The 22,663-nt window shown below is 43.1% G+C and overlaps 1 protein-coding gene and 1 long non-coding RNA gene across 2 annotated transcripts in view; one reads left to right on the top strand and one right to left on the bottom strand.

Moving 5' to 3' along the window:
- Window positions 1-19,616, top strand: part of utrn (utrophin) — a 138,944-nt gene extending 119,328 nt beyond the window's left edge. Inside the window, exons 68-77 of the mRNA XM_088324441.1 lie at window positions 1,661-1,772; window positions 2,352-2,488; window positions 3,808-3,846; window positions 4,058-4,123; window positions 5,232-5,297; window positions 7,015-7,164; window positions 17,342-17,540; window positions 17,984-18,053; window positions 18,133-18,189; window positions 19,202-19,616. Of these exons, the coding sequence (XP_088180567.1) occupies window positions 1,661-1,772; window positions 2,352-2,488; window positions 3,808-3,846; window positions 4,058-4,123; window positions 5,232-5,297; window positions 7,015-7,164; window positions 17,342-17,540; window positions 17,984-18,053; window positions 18,133-18,189; window positions 19,202-19,236 (931 nt within the window). The 3' untranslated portion in view covers window positions 19,237-19,616. The remainder of the gene's footprint in view (window positions 1-1,660; window positions 1,773-2,351; window positions 2,489-3,807; window positions 3,847-4,057; window positions 4,124-5,231; window positions 5,298-7,014; window positions 7,165-17,341; window positions 17,541-17,983; window positions 18,054-18,132; window positions 18,190-19,201) is intronic.
- The window catches only part of LOC148345914 (uncharacterized), a 37,621-nt gene continuing 21,895 nt past the window's right edge, over window positions 6,938-22,663 (bottom strand). Inside the window, exons 2-3 of the long non-coding RNA XR_015848201.1 lie at window positions 17,328-17,549; window positions 6,938-7,185 (exon numbers count right to left, since the gene is read on the bottom strand). This is a non-coding gene — a long non-coding RNA (uncharacterized LOC148345914). The remainder of the gene's footprint in view (window positions 7,186-17,327; window positions 17,550-22,663) is intronic.

Genomic DNA, 22,663 nt, shown 5'->3' with positions numbered 1-22,663 from the left:
AAGATGCCACTTGCCACCAGTTTTGCCATATTTCAGAGCTGCAACATCACTGGAGTGCCCCAAAGCACAAGGTGTGCAATACTCAGAGACATGGCCAAGGTAAGAAAGGCTGAAAAACGACCACCACTGAACAAGACACACAAGCTGAAACGTCAAGACTGGGCCAAGAAAAATCTTTCTAAGGTTTTATGGACTGATGAAATGAGAGTGAGTCTTGATGGGCCAGATGGATGGGCCCGTGGCTGGATCGGTAAAGGGCAGAGAGCTCCAGTCCGCCTCAGACGCCAGCAAGGTGGAGGTGGGGTACTGGTATGGGCTGGTATCATCAAAGATGAGCTTGTGGGGCCTTTTCGGGTTAAGGATGGACTCAAGCTCAACTCCCAGTCCTACTGCCAGTTTCTGGAAGACACCTTCTTCAAGCAGTGGTACAGGAAGAAGTCCGCATCCTTCAAGAAAAACATGATTTTCATGCAGGACAACGCTCCATCACACGCATCCAAGTACTCCACAGCGTGGCTGGCAAGAAAGGGTCTAAAAGAGGAAAAACTAATGACATGGCCTCCTTGTTCACCTGATCTGAACCCCATAGAGAACCTGTGGTCCCTCATCAAATGTGAGATTTACAAGGAGGGAAAACAGTACACCTCTCTGAACAGTGTCTGGGAGGCTGTGGTTGCTGCTGCACGCAATGTTGATCGTGAACAGATCAAAGCACTGACAGAATCCATGGATGGCAGGCTTTTGAGTGTCCTTGCAAAGAAAGGTGGCTATATTGGTCACTGATTTGTTTTTGTTTTGTTTTTGAATGTCAGAAATGTATGTTTGTGAATGTTGAGCTGTTATATTGGTTTCCCTGGTGAAAATAAATAATTGAAATGGGTATACATTTGTTTTTTGTTAAGTTGCCTAATAATTAAAATAATAATAAAATGCACAGTAATAGTCACCTGCACACACAGATATCCTCCTAAAATAGCTAAAACTAAAAAAGCCCCACTCCAACTTCCAAAATATTCAGCTTTGATATTAATGAGACTTTTGGGTTCATTAAGAACATGGTTGTTGTTCAATAATAAAATTCATCCTCAAAAATACAACTTGCCTAATAATTCTGCACTCCCTGTAGATGGATGGGAAGAAAATGAGACGCATAAAATCAAATGGATTCTTAATATGATTTTTCGATAAGGTGGAGTAATGTGTGAATTTCCCTATGGGGATGAATAAAGTCTCTCTCTCTCTCTCTCTCTTTCTTTCTATCTCTCTCTCTTTCTATCTCTCTCTCTCTTTCCTTTATCTCTCACTTCCTCTTTCTCTCTTTATCTCTTTCTTTATCTCTCTTTCTCTCTCTCTTTTTCTGTTTCTCACTCTATTCATCTCATTCTCTCTCACTTGTTCCATCTCTCTATCTCTCTCTTTCTCTCTCTTTCTATCTCTCTAACTCGAACTCTCTCTCTATCTATCTTTTTCTATCTCTCTATCTCTAATCCAGATTTGCAGGTGTATAGCGTTCAATTGTATGCAGTCTTATTTGTCAAGTTGATTGACCAAGACCTTGAAGATTTTTATTGTTTCAATTCTAGAATCCTCCATCTTTTTTTCAATCCGTCCATAACATTTTCATTGGTTTTCCTTTTTTCTTGTTTTCGTGTCTTTTCAGGTATCGCAGCCTGAAGCATTTCAACTACGACGTTTGCCAGAGTTGCTTTTTCTCGGGCCGAACCGCCAAAGGACACAAGCTCAACTACCCCATGGTGGAGTACTGCACGCCGGTGAGAACCTTTTTGGCTCTGATTCGGAATACGCCTCGAAAAATTGTTGGGGATTTCGTTGGCTAAACTATGTGTCGATCCACATTTGAATCGGTCACTATTGTCTAAAGATTTTCGAAGCCGGAAAAGGCCATCTTGTTTTTTTATCGCGACAGGCCCGTAAAAACTAATGAGGGCTGTGTAAAAAGTCTTCTGTTGGCTTCAATCACAAGGATAGAGGCTATCGACCGTACTTGGAATCATTGTAAGAGTCTCTTACATTTTAAAGGAAACTTATGGAGCGAAACAGATTACTACTCAGAACTACCAACGAAGCAGAAATGATTTTAGGCGTTTTTTTTTTTTTTTTCTCCATTCGTGGGCATTATTATGTGTTTTGGTGTAAATATTTACACGGTCAGACTCTCTGGATTCTCCTGAATGTGACTTGGGGTATCGTGATGAATTTGAACTTTCAAGTGATATGTAGTTAATGACGTATTTCAGTGACCGGTGACTCGGTACCGACACCTATTTTATGATACTGGAAAAGCGGCTTCGAAATTGCTTTAAAAGTGCTCGGATTTGTCTCCGCGGCAGACGACGTCGGGCGAGGACATGCGAGATTTCACCAAAGTGCTGAAGAACAAATTCCGATCCAAGAAATATTTTGCCAAGCACCCTCGTTTGGGCTACTTGCCCGTGCAGACCGTCCTGGAGGGCGACAACATGGAAACGTGAGTTACGGCCTCTCGTCCGAAGGAAAAATATCTACCTTTTTTTAATGTTTTACTTTTTTCACTCTATGGTGTGGAATGAGGTGAATTCATTTTGTTGAGTTTCAATCTGTATCCTTTTATTTTGGGGGTTTCAAGAGGATCGTTTGAGGCCCCTCCTGAATATGAAACTTCAAGGGACAGTGTGTAGTATTTGCGCACTGTATTTTCTCATGCGAACAAAAACCACTGCCGAGAGCACAGCGGAGTAGCAATATTCCAGAAAAACAGGCTGGCGATGACTCGGTAAAATGGAAACTACATTTCTTCACAAAAGAATAGTTTTAAGAATGAACATCAGTATGATGGTTCATGTCTTTTTGCCTCGTATTCAAATCCATGGTTTTCTTTTTTTTTTTTTTTTTTTTTTTGCACCACTAGTACTAATTATTATGCATCGTCCCTTTATGGCACAGGCAGCCAAGGGTTTGAATCTGGCCCGCAAGATGACACAAAGAGAAGCACAAGAGAAAAATGAGCTGGAGTAGTAGTATTTCTTTCTCTGTCTCCCTTTCACTCTGTCGCTCTTTCTCACTCTTGCTCACTTTTTCTCGTCTCTCATTCTTTTGATTTTTCCCTTTCTCCTTTGTGCTCTCAGTATTTTTCTTTTCAACCCTTTATTCCTAGACAGATGGATAGTCCTGCCCCCATGAATTTCTTTAGCTTGTGGCCCCTGGCTCAAATGAGTTTGACACAGCCCTGCTTTAAGGCGATATAGAGATAGTCGAGGAGGAAAAGAGAAACTCGATCTTTCCCAGATTTTATGTCTTTCCGCAGCAAGTACGACAACCTGTTTTCTTTCCGGAACATCTGGCCATTTCCTCACAAACCGGCGGCTCGGCAGCCTTCCTTCTCCGTTTTTGGCTTTGGATTTTGCGGCGTCTGGCAGCTCCATTATTCTCCCTGTTCTGCCGGGCGCCGAGGTAGAAAAGGAGAAAATGGGAAAACGCAGCGCAGGGGCCCTTTAATCCGGTGATAGCGACATCACGCTTTCGTAGTGCCGGGGTTCGAGAGGAGTCCTAGAAATGTGTTTTATTTTGAAGAGCCTCTCGAAGTTGCCCTTCACAGAATAAAAGTCGGTCGTAAAAAGAGAGGAGAAAGGGGGATCAGGTGAGGGGGGTCTTGGATGAGCTTACCTGAAAAGGTGCATTTGGGTGTCAGAGTTAATAGGGTCGGGTACAGATACTTTCATTCCTTTCTGCGTTTTTCGGGGCTCCCACCTCAGGGGTTTGACCCAAACCTTTTTTCTGGTACTCTCCCATCCCCCCTTCCTTTTCCAGTCCCGTCACGCTCATCAGCATGTGCCCGGAGCAGTACGAGTGAGTACCCACCGGCGCCGGAATGCTCCTTTCGTATATTTTTTATAACAGAGCACGCGCGGTCCGTCCCGCTTTTTTCCTTTTTCTCACCCGGACTAAAAATCTAAACCGCGCCCGGATCGCATGCGGCTCGGCCCCTCTTTTCGGCTTTTCCTCGCTCCGAGCGCCTCGTTGTCCGTCCGGTCCGAACCCGTTTGCTTTTTGTCCCTAGGCTGTCCCAGTCGCCTCACCTGTTCCGCGACGACACGCACTCCAGGATCGAACACTTCGCCAGCAGGTGAGTTTCCCCGGGCGCACGAGGGCTGCAACAAGCGGTCGGCAGCGTCGACGACGAATCGAATTCTCGTCTATTGTCGCCGCGCGCGTTTTTCCAACAGAGTGTTGGGTCTATCGCCTCGCATCTCTGAATAAAACCCACAATAAGAGACATGAGGAGATGTAGTCAGTTCAGGGCTCATTTCTCATCTGACCAAAACTTCAACAACACTTCTTTTTAATTCTCAGTCACAGAATTGTTGGGGGAAGGAAAGACAGAGAGGAATGTCGCTTTACCCCTCAAGCAAATGTTTGATTGGGCTGAGTAGATCACAAGAAGATGAGACTTTAATCAACTATAAGGACTCTGTAACACTCATGTTTTTAGTGAATGCATTGTTAATTAGAAGAATCAGTGAGGCATCTTGATAATAATATCACAATAGCGTCTGTCTGGAGTAGTGGCGTCAACATCAACTTTGTGTACCAGAACTTTTTTAAAGTTTGAGTGTTTAATAATAATAATACATTTTACTTTACACCTATCAAGACGCCCATACATATAGTAACAACAATATTGAAACAAGCAAGTAATAAAAACATAGACTTAATAGGGGGCAGTATGTAAGGCAGATGATCAAGAGGCGATTTGAGACCATATTTGAAGGTGGACAAAGTGGCAGATTTCCGAAAGTCAGGCGGCAATGAGTTCCAGAGCCGGGGGGTAGAGTGGCTGAATGCTCTGCTTCCGATGGAGGGAGGAGAATGATCTGAGAGCGCGGGATGGCGTGGCAGTGTGAAGGAGGTCGAAGAGGGGCAAGGTCGTTAATGGCCATGTAGGTGTAGAAAAGGATTTTGTAGTGGATTCTGTTCTGATTGGGAGCTTGGACTCTAACCTGGAAACTGTGAATAAAAAGATGACTTGCATATTTTGCAAAGCAGACCTGACATATCATGGCAGTATGTCGATGACGCACTAACATTCAAAGAGAAATTTTGCCTGACATTTAAATCTAATGGAGGCGACAGCTTTGTTCGAGCCAATACGCTTTTAAAGTCATGTATATTTTAAATCCAAATATTTGTTGTAGCGCTCAAACATTGCCTAATAACGTGACGTGGTCCCCCAGGTTGGCCCAAATGGAGCAGTCCAACGGTTCGCTGCCTACCGACAGCAGCTCCGCCTCAGGAAGCATGTGAGTACATTTTTTTCTACCAAGCGCTTTATTTAGTCTAGGAAAGATGTGTGTCAGGGTTGGTAGGTGTGCTTGAAATCCTTAAAAATGCTTGAATTTTAATGTTGTGTATTTGAGGATGGAGAAGGGCTTGTAAATGTTACTCTGCTTAAAAATGCCACCAACACAGCTCTCTAGTGGCTCGCCATTACCTTTCTTCGTCCCTTGTGATTAATGACGGCTGGCATGAGTTTGTATGGCATTATCTTTTGAAGCGTTATCGCCCCTACAGGACAGGTGCATGCATTACGAATCAATTATGGACCATGCAAAAAAACTTGGATCATCTATAATCAGGGGTTTTTTTTCGCCAAAATATTTCCACACGTCTTATTCAGATTGACAAATATATTGGCCATTTTGCCCCACATCTAAAAGGATAATGTTTTGATCAATTAAAAAATGCAAATTTTAGAAATATTTATAGCTTTGCTAAATACACGATTCACACTGGATTTTCACTTTTAATGCTACAAGAGGAATCTAAAATTGCTTTTTAAGAATGATCTGATCTTAAAGGGACAGTGTGTATTATTTGACCTCTCGTTGTCACAAGAAGGAATACAAACTGGGGAGAGCAAAATGACCATGAATGCACCGTTTTGGGGTACCTGTAGCAGCAAGACGGCTGACAATGGTCAGCTCCCTTTAAGTAGGGCTCATTCTGTATAAAATAAATGCTCATTCTTCAACCTAAGAGCATGTTTATTGGTGAATTTTTGCGTCATATTTAAATGAATCGGGGTTTTTTTTTTACCGGTAGGACGTTCTCAATAATGAACTGTCTCTTTAAGGCGCACCTAAAACGAAAATGCCAGGAATTCAAAAGTAGGCCTTTATAATCGGGTGCTTATGATAAGACAGAAAATGAACTGCACCATAGAATGAAATGAGCAGAAAAAGAGGAGGTGGTGTTAAAGCCCCTCCCCTGCTGATTTTTCTTCACGAATTTTGAGCGGTGGAACGTCGGACAGAGTGATGAAGACATGCAAAAAAAACAACCGCATTCTGTTTTCCACAAAAGCCTTCATAAAACAGCCCGTTGAATGTTTTGCATGCGGAAAGAACAACTCATTAACGGGTCCAAGTGCTTTTATGTGTCGATAATTGGCTTTCGGGGCTGTTTCTTTCGCGCGGCCGAGCTTTATCTCTCGGTTTAACGATGTTGCTCTTTAAGAAAGGGAAAACCGGTTCAAAGTAAAAGGATTGCAAATTAATTTCTCGAATTTGGAACCGCGAGGACCTCTCAATTCGTCAAGGATCGCAAACTTCTCTCTTTGACCCGCACTCACTCGGGGTGAACCGCGAGGCGCTTTCCTTGAAAAACCCTAACCTTTATATTTTTTAATGGTATGACGAATTGCCATTTCTATTGGTTGCATTAAGATTCCCCCCCCCCACTCATTCTACTCGATTAACGTTGAATATATCAAAACGGCCTTTACTATTCGCTAGAAATGTTTTTCATATTTCAATTCACCCATTTTACCGCGTATACATTTGAAAATCCTTAAAATAAGAAAAATTGTGGGTCATTTGAAGCCATATGAAACCTGCAGATCCTTGTGCAACGAGGTGTAGCCAAAAAAGAAATAATTAAAGCTGCTCCAATGGGTTGTCAGTCTTGCCTTTTTTATTTTATTCAGTAGACCGAATTATCTATCCATGTATTTTTCAGAGACGAAGAGCACGCTCTGATCCTGCAGTACTGCCAGACGCTGGGGGGCGGGACCTGGCCCCAGAGCCCCGCCCAGATCCTGGAGGCCGTGGAGAGAGAGGAGCGCGGCGAGCTGGAGAAGGCCGTCCGGCGCTTGGAGGAAGAGCAGAGGTCAGAGTTCCACCTAAATGTCTTTCAGATAAGGGTTAAGGAGTTTGGGTTAGGGTTGAATCAGAGCTGAATGGAGTATGTTTGGGTTAGGGATGATGGTGTAGGGGTTCAATTGAGACTAGGTGGTGTTAGGAGTAAGTTGTATGGTATTAAGGGTTAAGTCTACGTCTAGGAGGTGAAGGTTGAGCGGTTCAATTGAGGCTAGCAGTTGAGGCTAGGTTTAGGAATGAGTTGTATGTTGTTTAAACGAGGCTAGGAGTTGAAGCTGGGTTTAGGGATGAGTTGTGTGGTAAAGAGGGTTAAATCGAGGCTAGGAGTTAAGGCTAGGTTTAGGGATGAGTTGTATGTTGTTTAAACGAGGCTAGGAGTTGGAGCTAGGTTTAGGGATGAGTTGTGTGGTGAAGAGGGTTAAATCGAGGCTAGGAGTTAAGGCTAGGTTTAGGGATGAGTTGTATGTTGTTTAAACGAGGCTAGGAGTTGGAGCTAGGTTTAGGGATGAGTTGTGTGGTGAAGAGGGTTAAATCGAGGCTAGGAGTTAAGGCTAGGTTTAGGGATGAGTTGTATGTTGTTTAAACGAGGCTAGGAGTTGGAGCTAGGTTTAGGGATGAGTTGTGTGGTGAAGAGGGTTAAATCGAGGCTAGGAGTTAAGGCTAGGTTTAGGGATGAGTTGTATGTTGTTTAAACGAGGCTAGGAGTTGGAGCTAGGTTTAGGGATGAGTTGTGTGGTGAAGAGGGTTAAATCGAGGCTAGGAGTTAAGGCTAGGTTTAGGGATGAGTTGTATGTTGTTTAAACGAGGCTAGGAGTTGGAGCTAGGTTTAGGGATGAGTTGTGTGGTGAAGAGGGTTAAATCGAGGCTAGGAGTTAAGGCTAGGTTTAGGGATGAGTTGTATGTTGTTTAAACGAGGCTAGGAGTTGAAGCTAGGTTTAGGGATGAGTTGTATGGTGAAGAGGGTTAAATCAAGGCTAAGTTTAGGGTGAGATGTAATTTGTTTAGATGAGGCTAGCAGGTGATTTGTATGGTGAAGGGGGTTAAATCGAGGCTAGGAGTTAAGGCTAGGTTTAGGGATGAGTTGTATGTTGTTTAAACGAGGCTAGGAGTTGGAGCTAGGTTTAGGGATGAATTGTGTGGTGAAGGGGGTTAAATTGAGGCTAGCAGTTGAGGCTAAGTTTTGGGTAATGTGTTTACATGAGGCTAGGAGTTGAAGCTAGGTTTAGGAATGAGTTGTATGTTGTTTAAACGAGGCTAAGAGTTGGAGCTAGGTTTAGGGATGAGTTGTGTGGTGAAGAGGGTTAAATCGAGGCTAGGAGTTAAGGCTAGGTTTAGGGATGAGTTGTATGTTGTTTAAACGAGGCTAAGAGTCGGAGCTAGGTTTAGGAATGAGTTGTGTGGTGAAGAGGGTTAAATCGAGGCTAGGTTCAGGAATGAGTTGTATGTTGTTTAAACGAGGCTAAGAGTTGGAGCTAGGTTTAGGGATGAGTTGTGTGGTGAAGGGGGTTAAATCGAGGCTAGGAGTTAAGGCTAGGTTTAGGGATGAGTTGTATGTTGTTTAAACGAGGCTAGGAGTTGGAGCTAGGTTTAGGGATGAGTTGTGTGGTGAAGAGGGTTAAATCGAGGCTAGGAGTTAAGGCTAGGTTTAGGGATGAGTTGTATGTTGTTTAAACGAGGCTAGGAGTTGGAGCTAGGTTTAGGGATGAGTTGTGTGGTGAAGAGGGTTAAATCGAGGCTAGGAGTTAAGGCTAGGTTTAGGGATGAGTTGTATGTTGTTTAAACGAGGCTAGGAGTTGGAGCTAGGTTTAGGGATGAGTTGTGTGGTGAAGAGGGTTAAATCGAGGCTAGGAGTTAAGGCTAGGTTTAGGGATGAGTTGTATGTTGTTTAAACGAGGCTAGGAGTTGGAGCTAGGTTTAGGGATGAGTTGTGTGGTGAAGAGGGTTAAATCGAGGCTAGGAGTTAAGGCTAGGTTTAGGGATGAGTTGTATGTTGTTTAAACGAGGCTAGGAGTTGGAGCTAGGTTTAGGGATGAGTTGTGTGGTGAAGAGGGTTAAATCGAGGCTAGGAGTTAAGGCTAGGTTTAGGGATGAGTTGTATGTTGTTTAAACGAGGCTAGGAGTTGAAGCTAGGTTTAGGGATGAGTTGTATGGTGAAGAGGGTTAAATCAAGGCTAAGTTTAGGGTGAGATGTAATTTGTTTAGATGAGGCTAGCAGGTGATTTGTATGGTGAAGGGGGTTAAATCGAGGCTAGGAGTTAAGGCTAGGTTTAGGGATGAGTTGTATGTTGTTTAAACGAGGCTAGGAGTTGGAGCTAGGTTTAGGGATGAATTGTGTGGTGAAGGGGGTTAAATTGAGGCTAGCAGTTGAGGCTAAGTTTTGGGTAATGTGTTTACATGAGGCTAGGAGTTGAAGCTAGGTTTAGGAATGAGTTGTATGTTGTTTAAACGAGGCTAAGAGTTGGAGCTAGGTTTAGGGATGAGTTGTGTGGTGAAGAGGGTTAAATCGAGGCTAGGAGTTAAGGCTAGGTTTAGGGATGAGTTGTATGTTGTTTAAACGAGGCTAAGAGTCGGAGCTAGGTTTAGGAATGAGTTGTGTGGTGAAGAGGGTTAAATCGAGGCTAGGTTCAGGAATGAGTTGTATGTTGTTTAAACGAGGCTAAGAGTTGGAGCTAGGTTTAGGGATGAGTTGTGTGGTGAAGGGGGTTAAATCGAGGCTAGGAGTTAAGGCTAGGTTTAGGGATGAGTTGTATGTTGTTTAAACGAGGCTAGGAGTTGGAGCTAGGTTTAGGGATGAATTGTGTGGTAAAGAGGGTTAAATCGAGGCTAGGAGTTAAGGCTAGGTTTAGGGATGAGTTGTATGTTGTTTAAACGAGGCTAGGAGTTGGAGCTAGGTTTAGGGATGAGTTGTGTGGTGAAGAGGGTTAAATCGAGGCTAGGAGTTAAGGCTAGGTTTAAGGATGAGTTGTATGTTGTTTAAACGAGGCTAGGAGTTGGAGCTAGGTTTAGGGATGAATTGTGTGGTGAAGGGGGTTAAATTGAGGCTAGGAGTTAAGGCTAGGTTTAGGGATGAGTTGTATGTTGTTTAAACGAGGCTAGGAGTTGGAGCTAGGTTTAGGGATGAATTGTGTGGTGAAGGGGGTTAAATTGAGGCTAGCAGTTGAGGCTAAGTTTTGGGTAATGTGTTTACATGAGGCTAGGAGTTGAAGCTAGGTTTAGGAATGAGTTGTATGTTGTTTAAACGAGGCTAAGAGTTGGAGCTAGGTTTAGGGATGAGTTGTGTGGTGAAGAGGGTTAAATCGACGCTAGGAGTTAAGGCTAGGTTTAGGGATGAGTTGTATGTTGTTTAAACGAGGCTAAGAGTCGGAGCTAGGTTTAGGAATGAGTTGTGTGGTGAAGAGGGTTAAATCGAGGCTAGGTTCAGGAATGAGTTGTATGTTGTTTAAACGAGGCTAAGAGTTGGAGCTAGGTTTAGGGATGAGTTGTGTGGTGAAGGGGGTTAAATCGAGGCTAGGAGTTAAGGCTAGGTTTAGGGATGAGTTGTATGTTGTTTAAACGAGGCTAGGAGTTGGAGCTAGGTTTAGGGATGAATTGTGTGGTAAAGAGGGTTAAATCGAGGCTAGGAGTTAAGGCTAGGTTTAGGGATGAGTTGTATGTTGTTTAAACGAGGCTAGGAGTTGGAGCTAGGTTTAGGGATGAGTTGTGTGGTGAAGAGGGTTAAATCGAGGCTAGGAGTTAAGGCTAGGTTTAAGGATGAGTTGTATGTTGTTTAAACGAGGCTAGGAGTTGGAGCTAGGTTTAGGGATGAGTTGTGTGGTGAAGAGGGTTAAATCGAGGCTAGGAGTTAAGGCTAGGTTTAGGGATGAGTTGTATGTTGTTTAAACGAGGCTAGGAGTTGAAGCTAGGTTTAGGGATGAGTTGTATGGTGAAGAGGGTTAAATCAAGGCTAAGTTTAGGGTGAGATGTAATTTGTTTAGATGAGGCTAGCAGGTGATTTGTATGGTGAAGGGGGTTAAATTGAGGTTAGCAATTGAGGCTAGGTTTAGGGATGAGTTGTATGTTGTTTAAACGAGGCTAAGAGTTGGAGCTAGGTTTAGGAATGAGTTGTGTGGTGAAGAGGGTTAAATCGAGGCTAGGTTCAGGAATGAGTTGTATGTTGTTTAAACGAGGCTAAGAGTTGGAGCTAGGTTTAGGGATGAGTTGTGTGGTGAAGAGGGTTAAATCAAGGCTAAGTTTAGGGTGAGATGTAATTTGTTTAGATGAGGCTAGCAGGTGATTTGTATGGTGAAGGGGGTTAAATCGAGGCTAGGAGTTAAGGCTAGGTTTAGGGATGAGTTGTATGTTGTTTAAACGAGGCTAGGAGTTGGAGCTAGGTTTAGGGATGAATTGTGTGGTGAAGGGGGTTAAATTGAGGCTAGCAGTTGAGGCTAAGTTTTGGGTAATGTGTTTACATGAGGCTAGGAGTTGAAGCTAGGTTTAGGAATGAGTTGTATGTTGTTTAAACGAGGCTAAGAGTTGGAGCTAGGTTTAGGGATGAGTTGTGTGGTGAAGAGGGTTAAATCGAGGCTAGGAGTTAAGGCTAGGTTTAGGGATGAGTTGTATGTTGTTTAAACGAGGCTAAGAGTCGGAGCTAGGTTTAGGAATGAGTTGTGTGGTGAAGAGGGTTAAATCGAGGCTAGGTTCAGGAATGAGTTGTATGTTGTTTAAACGAGGCTAAGAGTTGGAGCTAGGTTTAGGGATGAGTTGTGTGGTGAAGGGGGTTAAATCGAGGCTAGGAGTTAAGGCTAGGTTTAGGGATGAGTTGTATGTTGTTTAAACGAGGCTAGGAGTTGGAGCTAGGTTTAGGGATGAATTGTGTGGTAAAGAGGGTTAAATCGAGGCTAGGAGTTAAGGCTAGGTTTAGGGATATGTTGTTTAAACGAGGCTAGGAGTTGGAGCTAGGTTTAGGGATGAGTTGTGTGGTGAAGAGGGTTAAATCGAGGCTAGGAGTTAAGGCTAGGTTTAAGGATGAGTTGTATGTTGTTTAAACGAGGCTAGGAGTTGGAGCTAGGTTTAGGGATGAGTTGTGTGGTGAAGAGGGTTAAATCGAGGCTAGGAGTTAAGGCTAGGTTTAGGGATGAGTTGTATGTTGTTTAAACGAGGCTAGGAGTTGAAGCTAGGTTTAGGGATGAGTTGTATGGTGAAGAGGGTTAAATCAAGGCTAAGTTTAGGGTGAGATGTAATTTGTTTAGATGAGGCTAGCAGGTGATTTGTATGGTGAAGGGGGTTAAATCGAGGCTAGCAGTTGAGGCTAAGTTTTGGGTAATGTGTTTACATGAGGCTAGGAGTTGAAGCTAGGTTTAGGGATGAGTTGTATGGTGAAGAGGGTTAAATCAAGGCTAAGTTTAGGGTGAGATGTAATTTGTTTAGATGAGGCTAGCAGGTGATTTGTATGGTGAAGGGGGTTAAATCGAGGTTAGCAATTGAGGCTAGGTTTAGGGATGAGTTGTATGTTGTTTAAACAAGGCTAGGAGTTGGAGCTAGGTTTAGGGATGAGTTGTGTGGTGAAGGGGGTTAAATCGAGGCTAGGAGTTGAAGCTAGGTTTAGGGATGAGTTGTGTGGTGAAGGGGGTTAAATCGAAGCTAGGAGTTGAAGCTAGGTTTAGGGATGAGTTGTGTGGTGAAGGGGGTTAAATCGAGGCTAGGAGTTGAAGCTAGGTTTAGGGATGAGTTGTGTGGTGAAGGGGGTTAAATCGAGGCTAGGAGTTAAGGCTAGGGATGAGTTGTATGTTGTTTAAACGAGGCTAGGAGTTGGAGCTAGGTTTAGGGATGAGTTGTGTGGTGAAGAGGGTTAAATCGAGGCTAGGAGTTAAGGCTAGGTTTAGGGATGAGTTGTATGTTGTTTAAACGAGGCTAAGAGTCGGAGCTAGGTTTAGGAATGAGTTGTGTGGTGAAGAGGGTTAAATCGAGGCTAGGTTCAGGAATGAGTTGTATGTTGTTTAAACGAGGCTAAGAGTTGGAGCTAGGTTTAGGGATGAGTTGTGTGGTGAAGAGGGTTAAATCAAGGCTAAGTTTAGGGTGAGATGTAATTTGTTTAGATGAGGCTAGCAGGTGATTTGTATGGTGAAGGGGGTTAAATTGAGGTTAGCAATTGAGGCTAGGTTTAGGGATGAGTTGTATGTTGTTTAAACAAGGCTAGGAGTTGGAGCTAGGTTTAGGGATGAGTTGTGTGGTGAAGAGGGTTAAATCGAGGCTAGGAGTTAAGGCTAGGTTTAGGGATGAGTTGTATGTTGTTTAAACGAGGCTAAGAGTCGGAGCTAGGTTTAGGAATGAGTTGTGTGGTGAAGAGGGTTAAATCGAGGCTAGGTTCAGGAATGAGTTGTATGTTGTTTAAACGAGGCTAAGAGTCGGAGCTAGGTTTAGGAATGAGTTGTGTGGTGAAGAGGGTTAAATCGAGGCTAGGTTCAGGAATGAGTTGTATGTTGTTTAAACGAGGCTAAGAGTTGGAGCTAGGTTTAGGGATGAGTTGTGTGGTGAAGAGGGTTAAATCAAGGCTAAGTTTAGGGTGAGATGTAATTTGTTTAGATGAGGCTAGCAGGTGATTTGTATGGTGAAGGGGGTTAAATCGAGGCTAGGAGTTGAAGCTAGGTTTAGGGATGAGTTGTATGGTGAAGAGGGTTAAATCGATGTTAGGAGTTGAGGCTAGGTTTAAGGATGAGTTGTATGTTGTTTAAACGAGGCTAGGAGTTGGAGCTAGGTTTAGGGATGAGTTGTGTGGTGAAGAGGGTTAAATCGAGGCTAGGTTCAGGAATGAGTTGTATGTTGTTTAAACGAGGCTAAGAGTTGGAGCTAGGTTTAGGGATGAGTTGTGTGGTGAAGGGGGTTAAATCGAGGCTAGGAGTTGAAGCTAGGTTTAGGGATGAGTTGTATGTTGTTTAAACAAGGCTAGGAGTTGGAGCTAGGTTTAGGGATGAGTTGTGTGGTGAAGGGGGTTAAATCGAGGCTAGGAGTTGAAGCTAGGTTTAGGGATGAGTTGTGTGGTGAAGGGGGTTAAATCGAAGCTAGGAGTTGAAGCTAGGTTTAGGGATGAGTTGTGTGGTGAAGGGGGTTAAATCGAGGCTAGGAGTTGAAGCTAGGTTTAGGGATGAGTTGTGTGGTGAAGAGGGTTAAATCGAGGCTAGGAGTTAAGGCTAGGTTTAGGGATGAGTTGTATGTTGTTTAAACGAGGCTAAGAGTCGGAGCTAGGTTTAGGAATGAGTTGTGTGGTGAAGAGGGTTAAATCGAGGCTAGGTTCAGGAATGAGTTGTATGTTGTTTAAACGAGGCTAAGAGTTGGAGCTAGGTTTAGGGATGAGTTGTGTGGTGAAGAGGGTTAAATCAAGGCTAAGTTTAGGGTGAGATGTAATTTGTTTAGATGAGGCTAGCAGGTGATTTGTATGGTGAAGGGGGTTAAATTGAGGTTAGCAATTGAGGCTAGGTTTAGGGATGAGTTGTATGGTGAAGAGGGTTAAATCGATGTTAGGAGTTGAGGCTAGGTTTAAGGATGAGTTGTATGTTGTTTAAACGAGGCTAGGAGTTGGAGCTAGGTTTAGGGATGAGTTGTGTGGTGAAGAGGGTTAAATCGAGGCTAGGTTCAGGAATGAGTTGTATGTTGTTTAAACGAGGCTAAGAGTTGGAGCTAGGTTTAGGGATGAGTTGTGTGGTGAAGAGGGTTAAATCAAGGCTAAGTTTAGGGTGAGATGTAATTTGTTTAGATGAGGCTAGCAGGTGATTTGTATGGTGAAGGGGGTTAAATCGAGGCTAGGAGTTGAAGCTAGGTTTAGGGATGAGTTGTATGGTGAAGAGGGTTAAATCGATGTTAGGAGTTGAGGCTAGGTTTAAGGATGAGTTGTATGTTGTTTAAACGAGGCTAGGAGTTGGAGCTAGGTTTAGGGATGAGTTGTGTGGTGAAGAGGGTTAAATCGAGGCTAGGTTCAGGAATGAGTTGTATGTTGTTTAAACGAGGCTAAGAGTTGGAGCTAGGTTTAGGGATGAGTTGTGTGGTGAAGAGGGTTAAATCAAGGCTAAGTTTAGGGTGAGATGTAATTTGTTTAGATGAGGCTAGCAGGTGATTTGTATGGTGAAGGGGGTTAAATCGAGGCTAGGAGTTGAAGCTAGGTTTAGGGATGAGTTGTATGGTGAAGAGGGTTAAATCGATGTTAGGAGTTGAGGCTAGGTTTAAGGATGAGTTGTATGTTGTTTAAACGAGGCTAGGAGTTGGAGCTAGGTTTAGGGATGAGTTGTGTGGTGAAGAGGGTTAAATCGAGGCTAGGTTCAGGAATGAGTTGTATGTTGTTTAAACGAGGCTAAGAGTTGGAGCTAGGTTTAGGGATGAGTTGTGTGGTGAAGAGGGTTAAATCAAGGCTAAGTTTAGGGTGAGATGTAATTTGTTTAGATGAGGCTAGCAGGTGATTTGTATGGTGAAGGGGGTTAAATCGAGGCTAGGAGTTGAAGCTAGGTTTAGGGATGAGTTGTATGGTGAAGAGGGTTAAATCGATGTTAGGAGTTGAGGCTAGGTTTAAGGATGAGTTGTATGTTGTTTAAACGAGGCTAGGAGTTGGAGCTAGGTTTAGGGATGAGTTGTGTGGTGAAGAGGGTTAAATCGAGGCTAGGTTCAGGAATGAGTTGTATGTTGTTTAAACGAGGCTAAGAGTTGGAGCTAGGTTTAGGGATGAGTTGTGTGGTGAAGAGGGTTAAATCAAGGCTAAGTTTAGGGTGAGATGTAATTTGTTTAGATGAGGCTAGCAGGTGATTTGTATGGTGAAGGGGGTTAAATCGAGGCTAGGAGTTGAAGCTAGGTTTAGGGATGAGTTGTATGGTGAAGAGGGTTAAATCGATGTTAGGAGTTGAGGCTAGGTTTAAGGATGAGTTGTATGTTGTTTAAACGAGGCTAGGAGTTGGAGCTAGGTTTAGGGATGAGTTGTGTGGTGAAGAGGGTTAAATCGAGGCTAGGTTCAGGAATGAGTTGTATGTTGTTTAAACGAGGCTAAGAGTTGGAGCTAGGTTTAGGGATGAGTTGTGTGGTGAAGGGGGTTAAATCGAGGCTAGGAGTTGAAGCTAGGTTTAGGGATGAGTTGTGTGGTGAAGGGGGTTAAATCGAAGCTAGGAGTTGAAGCTAGGTTTAGGGATGAGTTGTGTGGTGAAGGGGGTTAAATCGAGGCTAGGAGTTAAGGCTAGGTTTAGGGATGAGTTGTGTGGTGAAGGGGGTTAAATCGAGGCTAGGTTCAGGAATGAGTTGTATGTTGTTTAAACGAGGCTAAGAGTTGGAGCTAGGTTTAGGGATGAGTTGTGTGGTGAAGAGGGTTAAATCAAGGCTAAGTTTAGGGTGAGATGTAATTTGTTTAGATGAGGCTAGCAGGTGATTTGTATGGTGAAGGGGGTTAAATCGAGGCTAGGAGTTGAAGCTAGGTTTAGGGATGAGTTGTATGGTGAAGAGGGTTAAATCGAGGCTAGGTTCAGGAATGAGTTGTATGTTGTTTAAACGAGGCTAAGAGTTGGAGCTAGGTTTAGGGATGAGTTGTGTGGTGAAGAGGGTTAAATCGAGGCTAGGAGTTAAGGCTAGGTTTAGGGATGAGTTGTATGTTGTTTAAACGAGGCTAGGAGTTGGAGCTAGGTTTAGGGATGTTGTGTGGTGAAGAGGGTTAAATCGAGGCTAGGAGTTGAAGCTAGGTTTAGGGATGAGTTGTATGGTGAAGGGGGTTAAATCGAGGCTAGCATTTGAGGCTAAGTTTAGGGATCAATTTTACGGTATAGGTGTTGAATTGCAGCTAGAAGTTGAATCTCAGGATGAGTATAATGGTGTACGGTAGTGATTTTCAACTCGTGTGCTGTGAGAAACTATCCAATGTTATTAAAATTGAATAAAGCATTTTTGAATGGGTTTTTGCAAATATTCTCATTGTCTAGTGTTGGTGCTGTAAAAACTGGGGATATTATGAATTTAATTGTAATTACACATACTGTTCAGTGTCTACAACATTTTTGGTTGGTGGTATGCTGCAAAATTATTTTAATGTGAAAAAAGATGGCCTGGCTGGAGGTTGAATCTCTGTTTAGGGGGTGTATTTTATGCTATTTGGGTTAAGGAGGTTAGAGGGTTTAGGGGTATGTATTATGATGTAAGGATGAGGGTGGAAGGTGAGCTAACTTAAAACCTTACCTCATCATATCCAGGAATCTGCAAATGGAGTACGAGCAGCTGAAGGAGCAGCGGGGGCCGGGCTCTCCCGGTCCCGACGAAGCCGACCTCCTGGCCGAGGCGGCGTCGCTGCGCCGGCACAAGGGCCGACTGGAGGCCAGGATGGCCGTCCTGGAGGACCACAACAAGCAGCTGGAGTCTCAGTTGCGTCGCCTCAGGAGGCTCCTGCGTCAGGTCGCCGCCCTTCAAAGAAAATAATATTATTGTTAATTGTCAGTCGTTGATTCCCCCACAATACAATCTTTGTTTCTACATCAATGAACTGAAAACCGATTAATTGGCTCCATATGAGTGACTATTATCCTGTACTGAAAAGGTTCCGTTCTGTCAGACTTTTTTGATAAACATTGGAATATTTCTTCTCTATACGACTTTAGTTTGTTCCTGAATGGAGATCACATATAGAATGGATCACATTTCTCCCGTTCAAATAATTGAAGACTGCTACATTTGTGTGTACGAGTAGATCCCGTTTGCCCTGACATGTCATGAGAAGCAAACGTATAAAAGTGGAATGTATTGCGCATCATATTTCAATTCGCCATTCCCGGAATCATTTTTCTTCTCGTTTTTGTCATCGTTTGAAAAACTCACACGAGAACTTCTTTCCGCAGCAGCCTTCGGCAGAACTGCGGCTCAACGGTTTTCCGGCGGCGCGAGACGAGGAAGCGCTCGTACACAACTCGGGTAAAACGACGCTAAGCTAACGTTGTTGCCGTTCTCCCAAACGGTAACGGAATTGGACGTGTTTTTCTTTTGTTTCTAGACAACGGCAGTTCCCACGCGGCGGAGCCAACGAGCGAGTCCTTCCCGGCATGTGCTCGTAAGTTAACATTTTGATATTTTCTCACTCTTTACCCTTATCACTTTAGTTTTGCTTCAAGCAGGGCAGGCTAACAAATATAATGACAACATTTCATGTGTCAATAAAGTACTTGTAAAAAGAAAAACAGCCCACTTTGTCCCTGTTCTTTTGTGTCCGTACATCAAATATTCAAGTACAGAAATAATATTTAATTTATATTCAACAATCAAACATTATATACACATGTCTATTTCTTCCTAAACGGAAAAAAAGGCCGGGTCTCCAGGATGGGACATTATTTAAAACCTTCCTATGATGATCACGTGCGCAAGGGATGGGAGAGCTTAAGCCCCATCGCATGCCTCAGTATGTGTACAAGCTTCCTAATTTGAGTCGGTACATTCGAGTTTTGAAAATATTTCATTCACAGTCCTGTCATATATGTCTATGCCAATTTAGTGAAGATTGACAGTCAGTGTCACTTTACTGAGAATTTCCTAAAATATAAAAAAAAAAAAGGAGGCAATCGTGTGAGCCTGCGGTTTACGATCTATGGCAGCTTGTGCAATAACAAAGTTGAGTTTGTTTCCTTAAATTTGCAGTGTGGAATTTATGCGAGGTTTGTATGATGAGTATTTTTTTCAGCCACTGCGGAGAAGCTCATTAATATCCAAGATCCCTTTCAATTCAGAGGCGGGAACCTATTTGGCACGGCCAATCCTGCAAACCTATCCATCAGCAGAATAAAGGCGAAATTATATGAGGTCCTTGTTTAAATCACTCCATTTGATATTTAGTTTTGCCATGGACTCACAAGGGGATCATTTTGGCCCCAAAAACTTTTTATTAGTAGCATTTTATTGACGCCGTCATTATATTTTGACCGTTTTCATTCGACGGGTCGGAAAAGAAAAGCCTTCCGGGCTGCCCGTGGGCCGTCGTTTGCTCACCTCTGATTCAAATCGATATCTACAGACACATATTGCCTACTTAAATGGCTTACTGTGGACTTTTCTTTCCGTCGTTTCAGCCTCTAGCCCCTCGTCCAGACCCCAGGTGATGTGACCGGACCTGAGCGAGGACCCCAAAGAAGCCCCCGCTCAATTCTACTTCCTCTACTATGCAAAACTTCCCATTCTGAATAGAGAAGACACACACTTTGGATTGAAGAGTTCTGCCCACTTTTTTTCATCTTTTACTTTTCTGGGAAACGGTGTCTTACTTTGCGCCCATTATTTTCTATTTTCGGGTGGGCAACGCTCAAGAAAATATTATTCCAGAAATGATTCGAAAACATATTTATTTAAAATTGAATTTTATGAAGGAATGTTTTGTCATATTAATAGTGAAATCATTCCTGAAGACACATCCCAGTGAGTTCATTTACCCCAAAACAGACATTTAAGTTTGAGTTTTGTCATATTAAAATCATTCTTAAAAAGAAATCCAAATCGTCAGAATAAGTCGGATTATATTAAAATAGTAAAGTGATTCCAAAAGTATGTTTTTTTGTCACTGAAACTTCAAATCCATTCGGACTTATTAAAAAGATGACATTCCAGCGCGACGACATTCTTAAAACGCCCATTTTTCTCTTTTTCGGGTTAGGGTTGGAAAATTCCCAATACTCTGGTGCCTTTGAGATATAAAAATGATTTATTTTGTGACCACTCGAAGCATTCGCTAAAAGTGCGACTTGGCCGGCAGGGGACGACAGTTATACGGGAAAAAAAGTTACAAATACCCATTTTCTGATCGAGACGTATAAAAAACGATTTCACGGAGACATTTTCAGTTTGTGTTTTGGGTGTATCTTGCTCCAAGACGACTACAAGCCAGATTTCATTTAAGCCGTGTTTGTGCAGAAAGCGGACTTTTTTTCCGATCAAAACGATAAAAGGAAAGCCACGATTGCCTTGTTACCTCAGCCCGGTTGGGGACCTAAATAATAAGCTTGTTTTTGACAGTTACTGTACGCCAATTCGGTCCCGCTAAAGTTTGAAAGTAGCGCTTGGGAGATTTGACCACAATAGCCTCCCCTTTTTCCTGACTTCATTCAGGTGCTAAAGCGTGTTCGCTATTAGCGTTTGTTACGGTTTGGCCACTTGGGAGATTTGACCACACTAGCCTCTTTTTTTCCCCAGACATGATAACGTGTGTTAGCCCCGCCCCCTCCTCCCTCACCGCTCAATCCCTTTCCTGGTATGTAAAATAGCGCGAGCACATGACGTGTGATATGGTGACATTGTTTTATTTCCAAATAAAAATTTTATAACAACCTGCCTGAGCTCTTTGACGATGCCATCAATTCTACAGAAAACGACGTCGATATTTGCATTGGAATTTTTTTCTAAATCGATTTCTTCTATCTGAAATGAACGAGCCCATTCATTTGACATGGGGTGGCCCGAGTGGGTCACTGACCTACACGATGTGGAACCGTGAGCCAAAGGCATGCTAACAAGTAGATGCCGAACCCAGACGCTCAAAATTGCTTCGGAAACGCTCTAGTTCATATATATTTTATACATGGAAATGTAACTCTAATTGTAATATAGTTGAAATACCCCTTGTAGAATTATACATCCAAGGCACAGAAAAACCACGTGAAGAAAAACATCTAAGACATTATTTTAAAAAAAATGACAAAACTGATACCAAAAAAAATTAACTGAATAATGAATTCCCAAAATGTCATTAGAAAAAAAAAATAGATATTTAAAGTGTCCCACTACTACAGACCAAAAATATATTTAACAGTGTATATTATTTAGCGCTTTCTAGTGGAGAAAAAAAAAAATCATTGCGCAGAGGTGGGGCCTCATGCAGCCCCCCAAGCGAAAATGGGCAAAAAAATCCCAGAAAATCAGTGCAAAGAACCAAAATCTAAGGAAAACAAAAATGTTAGAAATCAAATCTTATTCTGAAAGGGCGGTCCGAGTGAGTCGAAACAAAAAAAGTGGAAATTTACACAGTCTTAGTTCAAAACAGTTCTTATGAGTTTAATAGGACGATACCCAAGGCCACGTATGGTTACGCGATAAAACGAAAAACGAGTTGCTTCCTGCTAGATGCTTATGCTAGCCCCCCAAAAAATATTTGAGGGGGGGGGGGGGTCTCGAGGAGGAGTAAAACCCAACGTAAAAGGGAGGACATTTCCACTGGATTGGGTTCAAATGGCTTCTAACAAGTTTGATATGAAGTGCGTCTTGGAGGCCACTTCCTGAAATGACGAAGAAACCTTAAAATTACGACTAAATAAATGAAGTTATAAATAAGGAAATGACACAAATAGGACCAAAAATAGGCAGGGACACGTTTCGATATTGCAACGTCTAATAATGGTTTTTCTCACGATTCTACTGTCCAAGACTATCGTTTTACATTAGTTCCTCAGGCAGTTTTATCACATGATATTTGCTTTCACCATACTTATTTGATTTATTCATTCTGGCTCAAAGGACCAAATGTTTAAAGTTGAGTACACACTTAAAATAAGGAAAGAAGACATCCATGGATTTAGAACTCTTTTGGTCTTTTTTTTCCCCAGTGGTTTGTTGTTTTTGTTCCTAAACCACCTGGTCACGATCGCAGATCGGGTTGGCGCTTTTAGAACCGTACGCTCGTCGAAGCGGTCAAATTTTAGCGCTCGCTAGCCAACGGGGAGCGACTCGAAACGCCGGGGGAACGGTAGGAAGCTTTCAGGAGCGCGCCGGAAATCGGGTCGGGGGCGCTCGTAAAGGGGAAGAGAGCCGAGCTTTAATGAAAGGATTCCGTTTGGCCTTGCAAAATTGTCGGGGCGGAAATAAGAAGCGGCCCTTTTGTTGCGCCGCGGAGCGCGCGCCGTCGAGAGCGATCGCGCGGCCCGGACACGCTGACGTACGCGAGGTCTCGGTCTCGAGCGCCATACGAAAATGTCCGGTGAGCGACGCTACGTCCTTAGCCGCACGCTAACGGCACCCTTCGGTCATTCGTTCGGTTATCAGTCGACCGATCGTTTTATCGAAGCGCTTAGCGTTCCTGAAATCGGCCTAGAACGCCGATCCGAGGCGTACCTTGAATGCCGTTCCGGAACCGTCTGGAGAATACGGACGTTCGAACGGTAGCGCCACCGCGAGTGATCTAGAAGGTTTTGATTCTCGCTTAAATCAAATGACAACAGAAAACCCCAAACCGACCCAGAGAAATGAACATAAAGAAAAACAAGCGACAAACACGAAAGCACACAAAAGCAAAACCCCAAAATGACCTGAAAACAACCAAAACTAACACAATATTACAAGAAAAACTGGTGTGGTTCGCACCAGCCAAATTCATTCTTATTGACTTGGCTGAAACATTTCATACAGTGAAATTCCTGCACCCGATTCTGTATTATAGTTTTCGATTTGGGCTTCAAGGGAAAAGCGGTCAAGGGGTTTGAGCCATTGTCACAATTAGCAAGGATCGAGGAAAGCCTGCCCAGCACACCCAATCACCTAGGTATATTTTG

Source organism: Urocampus carinirostris, chromosome 20 (genome assembly GCF_059441175.1).
Source record: "Urocampus carinirostris isolate Australia breed hairy pipefish chromosome 20, RoL_Ucar_1.0, whole genome shotgun sequence".
In the NCBI taxonomy this organism is placed as follows: Eukaryota; Metazoa; Chordata; class Actinopteri; order Syngnathiformes; family Syngnathidae; genus Urocampus; species Urocampus carinirostris.
Note: the sequence above shows the minus strand (reverse complement) of the source record. Positions and strands in the feature narration are given on the sequence as shown.